At 44.6% G+C, this 20973-nt stretch overlaps 1 protein-coding gene across 1 annotated transcript in view; it reads left to right on the forward strand.

Moving 5' to 3' along the window:
• mamdc4 (MAM domain containing 4) overlaps positions 1-20973 on the forward strand; it is a 39433-nt gene that overhangs the window by 10147 nt on the left and 8313 nt on the right. Inside the window, exons 9-24 of the mRNA XM_056290894.1 lie at positions 3377-3532; positions 4954-5044; positions 5163-5276; positions 6030-6122; positions 6764-6901; positions 7069-7208; positions 7809-7917; positions 8310-8414; positions 10689-10823; positions 11252-11379; positions 12823-13036; positions 13497-13634; positions 14285-14412; positions 15673-15763; positions 16935-17084; positions 19515-19640. Of these exons, the coding sequence (XP_056146869.1) occupies positions 3377-3532; positions 4954-5044; positions 5163-5276; positions 6030-6122; positions 6764-6901; positions 7069-7208; positions 7809-7917; positions 8310-8414; positions 10689-10823; positions 11252-11379; positions 12823-13036; positions 13497-13634; positions 14285-14412; positions 15673-15763; positions 16935-17084; positions 19515-19640 (2056 nt within the window). The remainder of the gene's footprint in view (positions 1-3376; positions 3533-4953; positions 5045-5162; positions 5277-6029; positions 6123-6763; positions 6902-7068; positions 7209-7808; positions 7918-8309; positions 8415-10688; positions 10824-11251; positions 11380-12822; positions 13037-13496; positions 13635-14284; positions 14413-15672; positions 15764-16934; positions 17085-19514; positions 19641-20973) is intronic.

Raw genomic sequence — 20973 nt, forward strand, 5'->3', positions numbered from 1 at the left:
GCGAAAACAAGATTACTATAGGGAACTGATCTTAAAGTAACTGTATCATTCTCCCATATCCATCTCACCATGCCACCAAAATGAATTTAATGATGATATGTTAGAGTAAAAACATTACTTACTTCCACTTTAAGGCAATATTTTGATTGGAATTCTTTTAATGATAATCTAAGGCAGTGCTTTTCAATGTGGTCCACAAGTCCCACTTTTGCTGTAGGTTTTCTATTTTGCCATATAGTTAATTATATACTTGTTCCAGGTAGACAACCTCCTCAGTTGGAAGCTGGAATAACTTGCAAAATAGCTGACTGTAATTGAATAGCTGTCAGAATAGAAAACCAATGGTAGTGTTAGTAACCAAGGACCACATTGAAAACCACTGATCTAAGGTCTTCTGAAGCAATGTTTCAGCGCTCCTATGACATTACTCAAGCAAGCATCAGATAATTTCTTTCCTTCAGTTTTGTAGTTTTTCATTCTTTACGCTTTATTGCAGACACTGTGACAGAAGTGTTGGAATTTGCTGTTCAAGAATTAGCTGCTTGCTGTTTTGGTGTTTGTATATTCCACACAAAATCCTGTTCGCTGCATCCGGTGACATTTTACAGGCACACCCCATTGTGGATTTCCTTTCACATAATTGTCCACCTTTATATTCGAGGGGTAGAATGAATGACACAACTCTGACTTCTTTTTAGTCAGTTTATTCCTCAGATAACAGAGTATACAAATACAACTGATATATTAAGGGTCTGGATGCGGCATGCAGGCCACAATATTCTTCCCGCCATTTCTTTTCCACCTCCACACTATGCTCCTCCTAGAGGGATGGTAGATTCCCGATTGGTCTATCACCACCCGGGAAAGCTCTCTGATTGGTCTAGTTCTAGACTATGGCTCATGTGTCAAGTCAGTTGCTTTGAAGGAAAACACCATTCATTTGTATTATTAATGATTGGAAACTAGAAGCTTATCCCATCTAATTGCTGTATCAAGGTGTTACTGGTTTATCAACCAGTAGCTAATGCTTTGAACCTGAATTTCGCTCATATATTGACTCGTGTGCCTTTTCAGCTTAGCTGCTATGATGCCTGACAGGCTCTTCCATGTTGTGGAAGGCAGGCTTGAAAGTGTTTTACCCTTGTGGGGATCCTTCATGATCAGTATTGTTCTCCCCTGTGTTAGCCAGTCAGGGTGAGACCCTGATGTTAGCAAGCTGGTTCATCTGTGTTGCCAGGGGTTCATGGAGTGCCATTAGCTTCTTCAGCCAGTAGGCATGAATCATGCCAGGGCCTCGTGCTCTCCAGCTCGTCATGTTTGAGACTCGTTGGATGTCGGCCACTGGGATGATAACTGGTTCTTGCTCTGGGATATTGCTGTGGTCTTCTCTTAGTTCCATCAGCCACTTGGTATTGGTGTTGTGTGATGCCTCCTTTTCCCATATATCCTTCCAGTATTGCTCAGTCGCTGCTCTGGGTGGGTCTGATTTTGTTCCCTTGTTACACTGCAGTTGAGAGTACACTTTGGATGGTTCTTTGAGGAACAGTCCATTTGGGTGGCACCATGGCAGCCCAGTGGTTAGCACTGTTGCCTCACAGCAAGAAAGTCCTGGGTTTGAACCCCAGGCCATCCCGGGTCCTTTTTGTGTGGAGTTTGCGTGGGTTTCCTCCGGGTGCTGCAGTTTCGTCCCACCATCAAAAAGACATGCATGTTAGGGTTACTGCTGTCTGTGCCCCTGACCCAGGCAAAGGAAAGAAGAACTGGAGTTGGTCCCCAGGCACTGCAGCTGCCCACTGCTCCTCTACAATAAGATGGGTTAAATGCAGAGAGTGATTTTCATTGTATGTATGACAAATTAAGTGTATTCTATTCTATTCTATTCTATTCTATTCTATTACTCTTTTTGGCTTCTGCTTTTCTAGTGTATCTCTTCAGCCTGGCGGCTAGAGCTATGAGACTTTGTTTGACAGTTTCCAGGGCCTCACTTACGGACAACTTGCTGTAATTCTTCAACCAGGGCCTGTCTTTCATCACACCCTTCTGCACCTCTGTTAACTGGGTGATTCTCTCTGCGGTGCTTTGATCTTGGCTTCGAACCTTCTCTACCATGGAGGGTAATATTGGTGACCTGTGTTCTTAATCCTGTACCCAAGCATCTCTAGGATTACGGTTGCAGTGGCTATATACAAGCTTGTTGGTCTCTGTTACGGTGGCAGTCAAGATATTACGTAAAGCTGTGTTCACATCTGCAAGCAGGCTTTGTGATGGTACTTTGTCGTGAAAACCGAGCCTGGGGGGTTGACTGTCTTTAGTCTGGTCATGATTCTCATTTGAACCTCAGTAGCTTCAGCTGCCATGGCTGGTAGGATTGTTTCAGCTGGTTGGAGCCTGTCCTCATGTATCTCCTGCCTGATGGGTGGCCATTGAGGGTGCTGAATTGTATAGTCATCCTGTTGGAGCCTTTCTATCTCAAGTTGTGCAGTAGCTTCCTTCTATTGATGTTCGAGCACGGAGCCACTAGCTGCCTCTGAGTCAGTGTGGCACTACAAGCAAATAGTAATAAATGTCTTGAAAATTACTAAAATGTCAATCTGCATTTTTTTTGTGTGTGCAATTTTCCCCCCTTTTCTCCCCAGTTGTATCCGGCCAATTACCCCACTCTCCCAAGCCATCCCGGTCGCTGCTCCACCCTCTCTGCCGATCTGGGCAGGGCTGCAGACTACCACATGCCTCCTCCGATACATGTGGAGTCGCCAACCGCTTCTTTTCACGTGACAGTGAGGAGTTTCACCAGGGGAACGTAGCTTGTGGGAAGATCACGCTATCCCCCCCAGTTTCCTCTTCCCCCTGAACAGGCGCCCCGACCGACCAGAGGAGGCGCTAGTGCGGCGACCAGGACACACACCCACATCCAGCTTCCAACCCGCAGACATGGCCAGTTGTGTCTGTAGGGCTGCCTGTCCAAGCCGCCGGTAACACGGGGATTCAAACTGGCGATCCCTGTGTTGGTATGCAACGGAATAGACCGCTATGCTACCCGGACGCCCCACTCTGCATTTTATTTCCAAGGCTCAGCGTTTTCGGTTTTTACTGCTTTTCACCGAAAAATACCCAGATTTTTTAAAAGGAGCAGATCGGTTTGAACTGATTTTCACCCGGATTTTATGTTTCCACGGATCCAAAAGTTGTTCCTGTTCGTGTGAGGCTATGTAACAGTGTCCTCTGGTGGCGAAATTCGGCATGCTGGATGGCTTTGAAAAATGAAAACCGAAAATGCTGAGCCTTGTTTATTTTGTAATGGTTAAGCTGTGGCTGAACTGACCCTGACCCTACCATAATGCCAACTTAGTACATTTTATGTGATTTTCTTTTGCAGATGGTGATGTATACCCACCAATTTGGGCCTCGGTCAGGGGGTCTGACAGTGCTGGTGGCAGACCGTAACATCTACCCAGTGTGGGAGAGAGGTGGTGCCTTGGGGGACCTGTGGGTAAAGGCAGAGGTGGAGATTGTCACCAACTCCACTTTCTATGTGAGTAATAAATTGAGGTCATTATTATAAATGAAGAGGCAGTAAACCTTTAGCTACAATTTTTGAGATGAAAACATGTGCGTACTCTGCTAAGATGGTAAAACTGAGTGCCCTGGTGATAAATTCAACAGAAAATGACCTATCATCGTCATATGGTAAATAAGAAGCAAGAAACAAGAATTATTTCATTTTTATTGGGTGTGTAGTCAGATAATTGAAACAGTATTCATTGACTGATGTTCACTGGATGATCCAGCAAAAAAAAGGAAGCCTTCTGATTGGGTGAGCCTAATCTGGCCCACCCACAGCTATGCAGCAGGAGTATATATATTTACAAACTGACTATCAACTGAAACAAGTCATGACAATAGGGGTATGTTACTTGTCTAAGCCAATTTCTTGTACTTGAGAACAGGTGCATGGGGATGAGTTTGATTAAGATTTTAAGTGTGGAGTATTTTCAAAATACCAAAATATGACACTCTAAAATGTCATGTCACAAATTGCGTTCAGATTTTTCCATAACCATCACCGGCAATTTCAAAATACAGAGTTGTTTTCAAAAATCTGTTTCAATTGAGTGTACCAGAAATACTACCTACACCTGACTACTAATACTGACACCACTACTGCAGGTCCCACTTGCGCAGCTACTACTACTATGAACGCTGCTGCTACTATACTGCTGCTACTACAACAGCTGCAACTACTATTACCACTAGTATTACCACTACTACTTAATAATAATAATAATAACTTGTAATTATTAAGTTTATATTTTATAGCAATTTGGTAGGCACAGAGATACACAACCAAATCATCAACAGTGATGATAAAATACAAACAAAATTTGCATTTTAAAACTCTGCCTTAAATTATGAGTTTATATTACAGCTAGGGTTGTCCCACATCACGCCTGCATAATAAATCATTCAGTGTGCATGTGTTTATGAACTACATGGCTGTGTTTGGGAAGGACAGCCGTTACTGAAAAATAACCGAGAACACAAAAAATATATATAACTTACTTTTGTTCCTTGGTTTCACAAATTTATAGTTCTTAGTGGTAATGTTGTTTCGAATTAAGGCACATCCTATTTTGGATATTAGATGTAGTTTATTACTTAAAGCATTTTTTTTTCTTTCATATACTTTGCATCAAACTGCTATTCCCACAACTCGTGCAAAATGTTAGGGTTAATACTCCTGCCTGTGCCCCTGAGCAAGGCAGTGGAAAGAAGAACAGGGGTTGGTCCCCCGGGCGATGCAGCTGCCCACTGCTCCTATACAATAGGATGGGTTACATGCAGAGAACACATTCGGTGTAAGAATACAATGATAAAATAAAGTGGCTTTCTCTTTCTCTTAAAAATCCATCTAGGCTTCTCTTTTTTTACCTGTTTTTACTTTCCTCATCATAGATTGTACTGATGGCAGCTGTCAGGGACTTTGCATACGGCGGTATTGCTATCGACAGCATTACTTTATCTCCAGAATGCCGCATATCCTCTGGTAAAACCCTCAGAAAAATACATTTTATTTGATATCACAGTTGTAAATTGTAAGCACTCAATATCTCCACAGTGGCACGATATATCACTACGCTTTGCATGTGCATCGTCATCCACAGGGAATCATTCATCGGCAAATTTCCCCAAACCTCCTAAAGATCCTTGTACTTCACCTGACAAGATGTGTGATTTTCATCCAGACTGTGAGGGAGCAGAGGATGAAGCCAAGTGTGGTGAGTTTATGAATTTTAATGTTCACAATTTAACATTAACCCTCTGTAATATAGCCGTTCTGTCAAACCCTCATCATGAAGTAAGGATGTTCAGAACCCACACCCGAACAAGGTGCATGTAGTTGGCGATAACGATCAAAAAAACTGAAATGAGAATAACAGTTTGGTCCTGCTCTTCTATTTTTCAAACCTGAATCCCGGGCCATGTGATCTGTGTCATGTTTCGATAGGGTGAAGGCACCTGTCTTGTTTACATGTCCAAATACCTAACACTTAAATTAACAAACTGTAGCCGGCGTGGCACGGTGGTCCAGTGGTGAGCACTGTTGCCTCACAACAAGAGGGTCCTGGGTTTGAACCCCAGGGCATCCCAGGTCCTTTCTGTGCAGAGTTTGCATGTTCTCCCCGTAGCTGCGTGGGTTTGTTCTAAGTGATCCGGTTTCCTCCCACCATCAAAAAGACACGCTATTAGAGTTAATACTCCTGTCTGTGCCCCTGAGCAAGGCAATGGAAAGAAGTGGAGTTGGTCCGCGGGTTCTACAGCCACCCACTGATTCTATACAGTAGGATGGGTTAAATGCAGAGAACACAGTCATTGTTACCGAACAACTGTACAATGACAAAATAAAGTGGCTTTCTGCTTTCTTTCTAGTTTTTCTGTTTGTTCTTGTGATATCAAAAAGTTCTGCTGAATCCCGAATACATGAGATTTATTTACATGTGCCTTCTAATTCTCATTAAATGATTTTGTAGGGGATTTCTCCTACGCTGCTGGTAGCTCAGGTTGGACAGATGCAAGTATTGGGAGCCAAGGTTGGGTGCTCAATAAGGGTTCCACTACTAAAGGTACAACACGTTCACTTAACCTCCTAGTGTGTGTGTGTGTGTGTGTGTGTGTGTGTGTGTGTGTGTGTGCGTATTTCCACATCATTGTTTTGATAATGATAATAATGGGTGGCACAGTGGTTAGCGTGGTCGCCTCACAGCAAGAAGGTCCTGGGTTCGAGCCCCCGGGTTAGTCCAACTTTGGGGGTCGTCCCCAGTTGTCCTCTGTGTGGAGTTTGCATGTTCTCCCGGTGTCTGTGTGGGTTTCCTCCGGGTGCTCCTGTTTCTTCCCACACTCCAAAGACATGTAGGACAGGTGAATCGGCCATACTAAATTGTCCCTAGGTGTGAATGTGAGTCTGTGTGGGCCCTGTGATGGCCTGGCGGCCTGTCCAGGGTGTCTCCCCACCTGTCGCCCAGTGACTGCTGGGATAGACTCCAGCATCCCCGCGACCCTGAGAGCAGGATAAGCGGTTTGAATAATGGATGGATGGATGGATGGATGGATGGATGGATGGATGGATGGATGGATGGATGGATGGATGGATGGATGGATGGATGGATGGATGGATGTTTTGATAATACAGAATCTTTGAAGTCTGTCTTTAACTTACACTGGGCCTTTCTTCATCTATCTGTCTTGTCCTTTCCTCACCTCACAGAAGACTATATATATGTAACCCAGGCCCCAGGCCAGCAGTTAACTGAGGCCCAGACTCGAACCCCCCTCCTTGGCCCCTCTGGACCAGTTTGCACCCTCAGCTTCTCCTTTGCTCTAACTGGGAATCCTCAACACATTGGTACAACAGTTCACTTTTTAACCTCACTGTCCACTCATGGTCATATTCAAGTTTTTATTCTCACTTGTCTTTTATCAGGGCCTGTGTTTTCATTCTCTATGACAGAGTTTTGTTGATATAAGTCTGATCACTGGTTTCTCCCCCCCAAACTCCCTGTTCCCCCACAGGTGAGCTGTCAGTCGCGGTGATTGACAACATCATGGGTAGGCACCCTAAGCTGTGGGAATTCAGTGGAAAGACGGGAAAGGATGAAGGCGCATGGAGGAAGGCAGAAGTGCACATTGGAAACAGGAAACATCGCTTCCAGGTTTGTTTTTTGTTTCTTTTAGATTTCCCCCCCCCCTTTTTCCCCCCAGTTGTATCCGGCCAATTACCCCACTCTTCTGAGCTGTCCCGGTTGCTGCTCCACCCCCTCTGCCAATCCGGGGAGGGCTGCAGACTACCACATGTCTCCTCCAATACATGTGGAGTCACCAGCCGTGTCTTTTCACCTGACAGTGAGGAGTTTCGCCAGGGGGACAGCGCGTGGGAGGATCACGCTATTCCCCCCAGTTCCCCCTCCCCCTGAAAAGGTGCCCCGACCAACCAGAGGAGGCGCTAGTGCAGTAACCAGGACACATCGGGCTTCCCACCCGCAGACACGGTCAATTGTGCCTGTAGGGACACCCGACCAAGCCGGAGGTAACACGGGGATTCAAACCGGCGATCCCTGTGTTGGTAGGCAACGGAATAGACCACTGCACTACCCAGACGCCCTTTTTTATTTTTTCAAAATAGAATATTCCTCCATAACGCCTGCTGGGATTTGTCCAGCCACCCCACATCCCTCAGTTGAATTAAGTGGGCACAGAGAATGAATTAATTAATATACATATTGTGTATTTTTGCTTTTTTGTTCTATCTTTAGTTGGAGTTTCAAGCTCGTGCGAAAAAACTGTGTCGGTGTGCCAAGATCAAAGTGAAGGATGTTCGCTTCATCAACTGTTACACCGGCTATTTTCCCTTCTCTCCATCCGGTAAGAACACTGTAGATTTTCTTAATCAAAAAAAAAAAAAAAAGTAACGCTTTACGTCTACATCTTATGGGGCGGCATGGCTCAGGAGCTAGAGCGGGTCGTCTAGTAAGTGGAAGTTCGCTGGTTCGATCCCCAGCTCCTCCGGAGAGCATGTCGAAGTGTCCTTGAGCAAGACACCGAACCCCTAATTGCTCCTGGTGAGCGGGTTGATGCCTCTCAAGGCAGCCTCCGGCATCAGTGTATGAATGTGTGTGAATATGAGGCGTACGTTGTGAAGCGCTTCGAGTGGCCAGCAGACTGCAAAAGCGCTGTGTAAATACAGCCCGTTTTAATCAAACTGACACCCGACCTGTTGCTTACATGTCTTCTTGGTTTAATTTTCTGTCCAACAGGTATGTCTTGTAACTTTGAAGATGGTCTCTGTGCCTGGTACCAGGATAAAAATGACAACTTTGACTGGTCTGTAGTCTCTGGGATGGACCACACCATTCATGTGGGTAAGGCGATCTTTTTATTGAACACAAAAAAGGAAAAGCAAAGGGTACATGTCTCTCAAACAAATAAATACAATGTATTATAGCTCATTATTTGTATTAATTTAAATTGAGTTTAGATTTATATGTATCAGTTTATTTAATTAAGTTACTTGTTTTCGTTTGTTTGTGTGTTTGTTTATAGCCAGAGCTCATGTAAATTGCGCGGTAGCACAACACACATAAACCAACACACACACCATCATCAGCGGTCACTCGGGGTCAAGTATGACTGTCCTCCTTCTAGGTCCTTGTGGGTCTTCAGGTGGGCCTAGAGGCTGATCCTGGAGCCGCATATTGCAGGGCAATGTGGGCAAGGGTTTGAAGGAGTGGTTGAGGATGTGGTCTGGGCCTTTCTGGTAACTCGCTCCTTTCTGAGTCTGTGCTTGTTTTCAGCAACACCGTGGAAGTCACGGTTGTAGCACCTTGCACCCTCACAGACAGCCAGTCTCCAGACCTCCCTGTTTTTTGCTGCTTGTCCCCAGGTGTTGAGGTTGATGCCAGACCTTTTGATGTAGGCCTGGATTTCATCTTTATATTACTCATTGTCCTCTTGGGGCACAGCGTCCTGTCACCAGCTGAGAGTAAAGAACTTGTTTTGGGAGGCGAGAATCAGACATGCAGAGGACATGGCCAGTCCATTTCAGCTGATGTTGTGCGATGTGATGTTGTGATGGTGGCAGTTATAGTAGGCGTGTTGGCCTCCTCGAGGACGCTGAAGTTGGTGTGCTTATCCCCCCAGCTAATCTTAAGGATCTTCCTGAGGCATCACTGTTGGTATGCCTCGAGTGCCTTCAGGTGCCTGCTATATGCTATATGCTATATGTGGTCGAGGTTTCTGACCCATACAGTAGGGTGGGCAGCACTACTGCTTTGGACACCAGAATATTTGTTCTGGCCTGAAGATCAACACACACACACGCACGTATCTTGCCTTGTTCTCTCATTGTCTTGGTGTTGTAACATTTATTTTTAATATTGAGGTACTAAATATGACAAAATTTATATGTTTGCACAAAGAACCATTTGGTTGAATAGGTTTGAATCCCATTTAGGTCCAGTTCATTTGGTGTTATGCTGCATTCAAAACAACTCAGAATTTCAAGTTGGAAACTTACAACCTCACACTGTTTACTCAAGAGAAAAAGCAGAACAGAAAAACATGGATGCCCGAAGGAAAACCTTAAGTATTGAATGTCTTTATGCATGCTCAATAATCCAGGTAAGAAAATCACAGAAAGTTGAATCAGTTCATCTGATTTTCATTTCATCACTCACCTAAGTGACCTCTTCACTCTCAACTGACTGCAGGTATCCCCACCCTTATAAACAATACAGGGGCATACCGACCGAAACTAAGAATCGGTGTCATATGTATACATTGCCGTGACCATTAACTAGAGTTACAATGGCCATGTGTACTATTGACAGAGGATTGTGGAATGGTTGCAATCACGGCATTGTAAGATGGCAACAGATGTACTCCATCTATGTGAAGAGGGAATAACCATCCTTGAATGGGGGGGGGGGGGGGCTAAGAGTACATCTGAGGACAGCGGAATGGTGAGGATGCAAGGAGTAGATGTGTGTGATGAAGCCGTATGAGTTCAGATCAGGGTGTGCGGAAGAGAGATGAAGAAGAGGGTGCAGGCAGGATGGAGTGGGTGGAGAAGAGTGTCAGGAGTGATTTGCGACAGAAGGGCACCAGCAAGAGTTAAAGGGAAGGTTTACAAGATGGTTGTGAGACCAGCTATGTTGTATGATTTGGAGATGGTGGCACTGATGAAAAGACAGGAGGCAGAGCTGGAGGTGGCAGAGTTGAAGATGCTAAGATTTTCATTGGGAGTGACGAAGAAGGACAGGATTAGGAAGGGCATTTTCTGCCGCCAAACAAATAAGATATGGTTGAACATGGTTTTTAGCTACTAATTTTGTAGTATCTTCTGCGAAAAGGGCTTTTACAAGCTTGATCTTTCATGACTGCTTGTCAGCTTCACCAACTTAACTTGCTTTTTCAAAGTTTTTCTTTCCCATTTGGCTGACATGTTGAATACGTAACATGTTGTGTGCCAAATTTTCCTGGGAAAGTTCTGCCAAACTGTAATGATAAAAAAGATCAGGGTTTGTGATTGTTATTAAGAAGTCCACCACGAGCTGATCTTATTTCAACATGTAAATTTGCAATAACTTGTAATCTTTTAAAATGCAATAACTTCTTCTATGTCTTCCGATTTCCAGGTAAAAGTCTAGTTGTAGACCTGTTGGAGCCCTCTCTCCGTGGCGTATCTGGCAATTTACTGTCATTCCCACAGCAACCAATCTCAACTGAGCACTGCCTGGCCTTCTTCTACAAAATCTATGGGCCTGAAACAGGTGAGAATGACGCTCACTTTAGTGTATTTCCATCAGGTTATTCTATATAGGTATTTTGATATGGGAATTAAAAAAAGCTAAATGAAAATGTCGAATGTTGAGAAAAAAATCCATCGTATTGCCAAGTAAATATTGTTGCTTGCCAGGGATAGAAAATCTGAAATGCAGATTAACGGTTTGTGCAAAAAATGAGCAACAGAACTGTTGAAATTACTCTGATGGCAAGTTTGTCTTTGTCAACCCCTGTCCTTTATTATCACGAATGATTTGAATGACAAATGTGTCACAGCTTTGCAGTAAGATTTTTTTATTTTGCTTTTTATTTTTTTACTTTTCACTAGTTTACTGAGCATGTGCTCTTGCAATAAGTATGGAAACATGATCATGATTAATCTCCACTATCCGATGTCATCCACTGGTCCTTACAGGTGTGCTGAATGTAAAGGTGATTGCTAACAATGGTTTTGAGAACGTGCTGTGGACCCGTAGTGGAGCCCATGGTAATGTTTGGCATGAGGCCATGTGCCCAGTAGCCCATCAGCCCACAAAATTTCAGGTATAGTATGAACACTGTTGACATCAGTACAGTAAGTAAACAATGTGAGAAATGTCGATCCGTCATATGAAACTGGAAAGAGAACAGTTTGTGAGGGATATCGTAAAAGAGACTGTTTGCACAATGTCTTTGGCTCCATCTTACTGTAGTGGAAATAACTAAGTCTTGAATCAATGACTGGTTGGGCTGAAACATCCCAAAGAGGTCAGCAAAACAACATGGTAGTATGTGATATAGTGCTACATGGAAATGTCGACAACATGCAGAGATGAAGATTTCCATCTCCCAGGTGATCGCTAAATAGCTCAATGCTAAGTTTTACTAAGTGATGCAGAAGATGTCTACCGAAGAGCAGATACTGATGGTTGTGCTGAGAGGATCCAGGGAGCAGTGGTGACTTGCCAATAGAAAATGCAGGGGCACTGTCCCTATCTGATTTGCACTGAAATACAGAGCTGATGTGTCTGCTGTGTATGTGAAGACAACTGGACATTTAGGCCGGATAAGTGCCAGTAGTCTTTGGAGAAGTCAGCTTTCTTGGACAGATTTATTGGATGGTGATCAGTGGTTGAGGTCTTTTTTTTTTGTGGATTTTTTCTCCAATTGCATTTTAGTCAATTATCCCACTCTTCCGAGCCATCCCAGTCGCTCCTCCACCCCCTCTGCAGATCCGGGGAGGGCTGCAGCCTACCACATGCCTCCTCTGATACATCTGGAGTCGCCAGCCGCTTCTTTTCACCTGACAGTGAGGAGTTTCACCAGGGGGATGTAGCTTGTGGGAGGATCACCCTATTCCCCCCAGTTCCCCCTCCTCCCCGAACAGGCGCCCCGACCGACCAGAGGAGGCGCTAGTGCAGCGACCAGGACACATACCCACATCCAGCTTCCCACCCGCAGACACGGCGAATTGTGTCTGTAGGGACGCCCGACCAAGCCGGAGGCAACACGGGGAGTCAAATTAGCGATCCCCGTGTTGGTAGGCATCGGAATAGACCGCTACACTACCCGGACGCCCTATGGTTGGATTTTTTTAGCCATGATGGAAAAGACTGGAGATTGAAGAGGCAACTTTTAGGGGTTAGTGGAACAAAGGTCATGGGAAATAGTTGTGTCCTGCAGTGTAAATGTAATGGCGATGAAAAGCTGGACAAAAATCCTAGGGCCAAAATGTGGAACAGTTGACCAAAAGAATTACCAAATAGTGACTTTACCAGGAGAGTGAAGGTGGAAATGTTTGCTGGACCAATGGGGGGTTTAGGCAAAGCTGTTCAATAGAAGCTAAAGATTTCTCTTAAATAGCCACCACTATGAACTCTTATAACTACACTATGTTGCACATTGTCTTGCATGATCTGGATTGCAGTGTTTTAATATTTATTTTTTTTCCCTCCCTTGTTTAATTCTCAATCAACCCAATCTTTCCGCCGTGTGACCTGTCTGTAGCTGGTGTTCGAGACAGTTCGCTCTGGTTTTGACGGGCGGGTGGCTATTGATGACGTGAGTTTCCTGGCACGCCCGTGCACAATGCCAAGGATATGTTCCTTTGAAAGCCAGCGCTGTGGCTACAGCAGCTCCGGCACCAATCGCTGGCTCCACAGGAATGGACACAGCGCAACAACTGGACCGAAAACTGACCACACACTGGAAACTGAGATGGGTAGGGAGAATTCGAATTCATATCTGTTAAATATCTCTTAACAGATTATTATTAAAGGGATATTTTTTGAATTGATGAACAAGCACTTGTTTGATACTAAGAGGAAAATATACCAAATTACTACACTTAAACAATTAATAATTTCCAATATTAAAAAAATAGAGTTGGGATGTTCCACCGAATAACCATATGTAAAAATCTCACTGGGTTTTAGTGAATTAGGCTTCAATTCCTGATGCAACCCTCCTCATTTATGTGGGCTTGGGACTGGCACTAAGAATGCACTGGCTTGTGCATCCTCAGTGGCTGGGTTTACAGCCAACTGTGTCTGTAGGGATGCTCGACCAAGCCAGAGGTAACACGGGGATTCGAACCAGCGATCCCCCTGTTAGTAGGCAACAGAATACCCCTTTCTGCAGATTTCTGCATAATTGTGCACCTCTTTCTTACTGTTATCCAGGGTATTATATGATGGTAGAGAGCGATAAGCATGTCCTCCCAGTTGGAAGTAAAACAGTCCTCAGCTCTCCCATTCAGCAAGGAGCACCTCAAGCAAGATGTTTGCACTTCTGGTATCACATGGGCGGAGAGAACCCTGGTAAGACACCTTCACAAAGCCGCATAGAAAACACGTGCATGCAAGCAGACACACACACACACACACACACACACACACACAAACACACCATCCAGAAATGTTTTGTCTTTGTTTGTCTCTTGCCAAAACTCGTATATAGACACTTGATTGCTTGCAGAAATTCAGTGACATGGTGTGTACTGGCAGAATGGTGGCACAATGTTTAGCGCAGTCGCCAGCCGCAAGAAGCAGCAAGAAGGTCTTGTGTTCGAGCCCCGGGGTAGTCCAACCTTGGGGGTCGTCCTGGGTTGTCCTCTGTGTGGAGTTTGCATGTTCTCCCCGTGTCTGCGTGGGTTTCCTCTGGATGCTCCGGTTTCCTCCCACAGTCCAAAGACATGTAGGTCAGGTGAATCGGCCGTACTAAATTGTCCCTAGGTGTGAATGTGTGTGTGTGTGTGTGTGTGTGTGTGTGTGTGTGTGTGTGTGTGTCGGCCCTGTGGTGGCCTGGTGGTCTGCCCAGGGTGTCTCCCTGCCTGCCGCCCAACGACTGCTGGGATAGGCTCCAGCATCTCCGCGACCCTGAGAGCAGGATAAGCGGTTTGGATAATGGATGGATGGATAATGTGTACTGAAAGATTAGTTTAGCTGATGTGGCTATGTGTTCTTTGCAGGTTCTCTGACTGTGTACGTGAAACCAAGGGCGGGAGAGAGAGTCAATATCTTCTCTGATAGCCTCAACCAGGGGAATGTCTGGCGTCATGGCAGTGGAAACATCAGCGGTGTTCTTGCTGACTGGCAGGTACAGACAGAAGATGACATTCACTGCAGGACAGGTTTCTTTATAAATACCTGCAGGTAAATTTGTTTTGAAGGAAGGAAATTTAACGTTCCAGGTGTAAATATTACAAAAAACAATTTTGACACACACAAAAGAAATAATACATATCTAGACATCAAACTGGAGATAAGTCATAGAAAGAAAGAAAAAGCCGGGAAGTTAGTGCATTTCATAAACATAGTCAAATATACCATTATGTTACTCTGAGGGACTAAAGTGGTCAAATTTTTAGTTTATGTAAGTTGTAAGTGTACTTAAATTTAACTGACTATACCTGCATGCTGTTGGGACTCAAATTCACACTAGAAGTGTTTTCGAAAACAGTATTCAGTAGTGGTATTCCCTTTGTTTTCCCTTTCTTTCTTTCTTTCTTTCTTTCTTTCTTTCTTTCTTTCTTTCTTTCTTTCTTTCTTTCTTTCTTTCTTTCTTTCTGTCATTCTTTCTATCTTTCTTTCTGGTTCTTATAATAATAATAATCATCATCATCATCATTACATTTATATAGTGATTTTCAAGGCACCCAAAGCGCTTCACATTGAAGGTGCTCCTCGATCCAACTGAAGATGCAGGCAGAGAGTTCTCGGGAACTGCTCACTGATACAGACTTGCTAAAGGATTGGAACAGGGAGTCCATGATGCTCTGGAAGATGCTAAACTTAACCTGGTCAGACACCTGCTCCTCCTCTTGCTGGGGGTGGTTCCGGTGGGCCTTCACTATGTGCCCATAGTTTGTTTTCATGGTCTTTAGGGCCATCACTTCCTTCCTCAGTGTGGACACTTCCTCCTCTTGCTTCTTCTTCTCCTTGTGTCGTGCTTGTCACTGTACTTTTTGAAATGCTTGTGAGATTCTTTAGGGTCTTCTCACAGATAATATGTAATGTCACTATTTGCTGTATCTCTAGAACACATCAAGCATTAACAATTCTTCAAGGTGAATTTTCAGATCAGGTCATTAGATTGGTATCTAAAAGAAGTACCACTGATATGAATAAGCCTTGTATGTGTGTACTGTATGTGGGCTTTTTAATCCAAACAGTGATGGCTTTGTCTTTATGCATGCTCAATAATCCAGGTTAGAAAATCAAAGAAAGTTGAATCAGCTCATCGGGACACAGCGTTTACTGAGAGAGAAACGTTTCATCACTCATCAAAGTGACCTCCTCAGTCTCGTCTGACTACAGGTATCCCCACCCAACCCCCAGTGATGGTTTTGTTTTTCAGCTGGAGTTTGAGGTGGAGGGAGCGGGCGGCAAAGGTACTCACGTCGCAGTCGATGACATCGCAATTTTTGAACATCTGTGCCAAAGTCAAGGTTTGTATGTTCATCTTTTGTTGAATTAACTGATAAAAAAAAATTTTTTTTCAAAAAGAATTTTTTTCTTACATATAACCAAGGCTCAGCGTTTTTGGTTTTTACCGATTTTCACCGAAAAATACCCAGGTTTTTTAAAAGGAGCAGATCGGTTTAAACTGATTTTCACCCGGATTTTATCTTTCTACAGATCCAAAAGTTGTTCCTGTTCATGTGAGGTTATGTAGTAGTGTCCTCTTGTGGCGAAATTCGGCATGCTGGATGGCTTTGAAAAATAAAAACCGAAAACGCTGAGCCTTGCATATGACTGCTGAGGATTTAAGGCTATCTTGTAAGCTTTCTGATATGTGTAGACTACGAACCCTCAGGTTTTCACTTTGAAAAATTATTGACAGAAGATATTCAAACTGCTTCCTTTGCATTTGCAGTGCCTAAGCATATTCTGAGCACAGTGTATTGGGATTTCTAAGATGGAAGTGCAGAAAAGACGACACTGACAGTGATGAACATGTTATATTTACATGTCTTGCTCTTTGGAAACTAATACATAATAGATATATAAAGCATTTACATATTTATAATATAACTTAATAAAAACCAAAGTATCCTACATGCTGTATGTAGTACACTGTAAGTATGTTTATGCTCTTTGTGGCCTTTATTAGGTGACACAGTAGTGCAATGGTTAGCGTGGTCGCTTCACAGCAAGAAGGTCCTGGTTTGAGCCCCGGGGTAGTCCAACCTTGGGCGTCGTCCCGGGTCGCCTTCTGTGTGGAGTTTGCATGTTCTCCCCGTGTCTGCATGGGTTTCCTCCCACAGTCCGTCCAAAGACATGTAGGTCAGGTGAATCGGCCATCCTAAATTGTCCCTAGGTGTGAATGTGTGTGTGTTTGTGTGTGTGCGTGTGTGTGTGTCAGCCCTGTGACGGACTGGCGGCCTGTCCAGGGTGTCTCTCCGCCTGCCGCCCAATGACTGCTGGGATAGGCTCCAGCATCCCCGCGACCCTGACAGCAGGATAAGTGGTTTGGATAATGGCCGGATGGATGGCCTTTATTAAACGAAAATTACACCTAAAATCCATCCTCTTAAATCTACTTGTAAGAGCCTATCCAGACGCACTGCTGTTAACTATTATGACCTGTGTATATTTTTGCCCTGCTGAATCTTTTAGGCTCTAAATGTAACTTTGAGAAAGGTATGTGTAGCTGGAGCAACAGTCATGACCCCAAAGTGGACAAACTGGATTGGGAACTGACCAGCCCAGAAGCAGAGACACTTTACGCTACCCCGCCCTATGACCACACTCTGGGGACTGAGAAAGGTCAGTGAAAGGAGCTGTTGACTTTTTGTTCTGCTGTTGAATCACTGGGAAAAGGAAACAATGCTTTGCAGTTTAAGCTTCACCTAGTCTCACACCCACGCACTCATACACACACAAACACACACACACCAAACACCTACAGACAAATCTGCTGTACAAGAGGTCCATATCACCCTGTGGACCCACCACCCGCAGGGATGAGCAATGGGGTAGGGTGCAATGCAGGCCGGGCAGCGGGTAAAGTCGGGGACCGGGGTGTGCCAACTTCCAGCATCACAGACTGGTCCAGGAGGACCAACTGGGAGGAGACCCTGGGGTAGATCCAGAACTCACTGGAGGGACTACATGTCCACTCTGACCTGGGAATGAATGCCTTGGGGTTCCCCAGGAGGAGCTGGAGGGCGTTGCTGGGGAGAGGGACGTCTGGAGTGCCCTACTTAGCTTGCTTCCACCACGACCCAACCCTGGAGAAGCGGCTGATTATGAGAGAGATGAAGAGGTCCATATAAATACAACTGCCAATTACAATCAGACTCTTCTCCAACCATAACCGTTGCAATCCACAGCCTCCACATATCCATCAAGACCATTTTGTGAGGCATTTCCATAGGATGTGTCAGACCTATACCCTTTAGCTTGTTCCTACAAGTTGGCCCAGATGGCCAATGGCCCCGCCATACAAACTACTATAACAAGCTTTCACCTTTTTTTTACATACAGTATACACATGCCCATAAAAGAGCTTCACCCATGTAAACTCTGCAGGATGTTTATACTAAGAGCATTAAACATCTCAAGAAACCACATGGCCACATGGTCGCCCATCAACCGAGTTCGAGTCCAGCCGGCGACCATTGTTGCTTGTCTTGCCCCTCTCTCTCTGTCCCCATTTCCTGTCTGCCTGCACTATCACTATCTAACAAAGGTATGAAAATACATTTAAAAAAACATGATCCTATGACACTGATAAAGGTGGAGAGCAGTTTCAGCACAATTTCCCTCTCCTTGATCCTCTGGTGTCAGGGAGCAGTGCGCCATGACGTCCATCTAAGCTCTCACCAGAACCCACTCTAGCTAACATGGCTTCCTGGGCAAGATTGTCTGTGGCGCCCCCTTGTGACCAGAAATTGTGCTTTTAATTCACCACTAGTAATTTCCTTGGTCAGACTAGAAAAAATGAACCTTAGGAAAAAGCAGTCTGCAATTACAATTTATAGTTTCGTTTCGCAGACGCTCCCCCCCCATTTTTTTTCTCCCCAATTGAATTTGGCCAACTATCCCAACTCTTCCAAGTGTCCCGGTCGCTGCTCCACCCCCTCTGCCGATCCGGGGAGGGCTGCAGACTACCACATGCCTCTTCCGACACGTGGAGTCACCAGTTGCTTCTTTTCACCTGACAGTGAGGAGTTTCGCCAGGGGGACGTAGCGTGTGGGAGGATCACGCTATTCCCCCCTGTTCCCCCTCCCCCCTGAACAGGCGCCCTGACCAACCAGAGGAGGCGCTAATGTAGCAACCAGGACACATACCCACATCTGGCTTCCCACCTGCAGACACGGCCAACTGTGTCTGTAGGGACGCCCAACCAAACCGGAGGTAACACAGGGATTTGAACCAGCGAGCCCCGTGTTGGTAGGCAACGGAATAGACTGCCGTGCTACCTGGACGCCCAGCAGACGCTTTTATCCAAAGTGACGTACATCTGAGGGGTAGTTTGCTTGTATAGCATTAGCAGTCTAAGCCACAGACTCCTCCTACTGGAGGCTCGGCCCAACCGGGGTTTGAACCCCCCGCAAGGTTGTCTGTGGCGCCTCCTTGTGACCAGAAAGTTGTGCTTTTGTTTCACCACTAGTAATATTTCCTCGGTCAGACCACAAAAAAATTAAAAACTTTCGGGAGAATCATACCTAATAAATAATGTCATGGACTATTTTCTTGTTATTCAACCTTTATTCTTCCAGTCCAAAAAAAACTTAAAATGTATAAATGCAATATAAAAACTACATAAATAAGTAAATTAAAACAAAAAAGTAAAATAACTGATCGAAATATTGCCAATCATTTAGAGAAAAAAAAGCTTTACAAGCCCCAGTTTTAACTAAGGTTAAAAGGAACAAGAAATAAGGTTTTAAAAAAAAAAAGCCTTTCAGTACAGTCTAGTGTGTGAATACTGTGCCCTCAGTAAATAAATGAAATATATCAATTATTTACATCTTTTTATATTAGGCTGTTTTGATTAAATATAGCCATAGAAAAATATATAAGAAATAAGAATAAATAAAAAAAGGTAAGACATTGAAACTATGAATTGCAGGCATGCTCTACAACTGGACCATTCTTGCTTTTTTTGCTGTGAAATCATCAATTATATCAGTGAAATAGACTGTCAGTGATGGTTCCTTCCTTGCTGTTTTCTTTTTTCCATTTCACAGGTCACTTCCTGTTCCTGCCCAGCAGCAGCCGGACCCCAGTCAGTGCCAACGCTCAGCTAATTAGTCCTCACCTGCCTCCAACAAAGGGAACCTGCTTTAAGTTCTGGGTCTACAGGCCAGACTCTGGTAAGGCTCTAAGCTGCAATAAAAATATCAATATATAATGATGTATTGTGTCTGCATGGGTTTCCTCTGGGTGCCCCGGTCTCCTCCCACTGTCAGTGCTCAACCACAGGCTTGGACTCAAAACACAGACTCAGTCTCAGTTCACAAAATCAGTCTTTTTCATAAGAACGAGGTCGGTACACAGGTGATCAGATAACAAGGCAACAGTGTCCAAATCGGCAGGCAAAAGGGCAAGGTCAAAAAGGCAAAAAACAGGTCAGGAAACTATAGGGCTCAAGAAACTCACAGAAGGAAAAAAATACTGGAACGCTGTCACAAGAAACAGGACGAACTGACACAGAAGGAAGGGAACACTAAGACTATATACTCTGGAGGAGGGGAGGCAATGAGACACATGTGCAACACATTAGGGCAGGGCGGGTAATCACACAGGAGGGAAACACATGAGGGCAGGAAGTAAAGGACCTGAAACGAGACAAGAGGTGAGTATCAAAATAAAACAGGAAGTATAAGACAAAGAACACTGGAAGAAACAAAAAGATAACTTAACTATCCAGATGGGGCGTGACACCCACAGTCCAAAGGTATTTAGTTCAGGTGAACTGGCCACACTAAGTTGTCCCTAGGTGTTAATGTATTGGCCCTGTGATGGACTGGCCGCCTGTCCAAGGTGTCCCCCTGCCTGCCGCCCAATGACTGCTGGGATAAGCTCCAGTATCCCGTGACCCGACTTTGGATAAGCAGCTTGGATAATGGATGAATATTGATATATCAATGCTGTCACCACCTTGCAGTCTCCAATCCTTTTCCGATCACGCCTTTTACATAAGATATAGTCCACCTGTGTGCACTTTCCTCCACTCTTATACGTCACCCTGTGTTCCTCCCTCGTCTTGAAATATGTATTCACCACAGCCATTTCCATCCTTTTCACAAAATCCACCACCATCTGTCCTTCCACATTCCTCTCCTTGACACCGTACCTGCCCATCACCTCCTCATCACCTCTGTTCTCTCCACCAACATACACATTGAAGTCCACTCTAATCACCACTTTCTCCTCCTTGGGTACACTCTTCCACCACTTCATCCAGCTCACTCCAGAATTCTTCTTTCTCTTCCATCTCACACCCAACTTGCAGGGCATATGCGCTGATAACATTCATCAACACACCTTTGATTTCCAGCTTCATACTCAACACTCTATCCGACACTCTCGTCACATCGAACACACTCTTGACATACTCTTTCTTCAGAATTACCCCCACCCCATTTCTCCTCCCATTCGCACCATGGTAGCAGAGTTTAAACCCACCTCCGATGCTCCTGGCCT

This window comes from Lampris incognitus, chromosome 12 (assembly GCF_029633865.1).
Source record: "Lampris incognitus isolate fLamInc1 chromosome 12, fLamInc1.hap2, whole genome shotgun sequence".
Classification (NCBI taxonomy): Eukaryota; Metazoa; Chordata; class Actinopteri; order Lampriformes; family Lampridae; genus Lampris; species Lampris incognitus.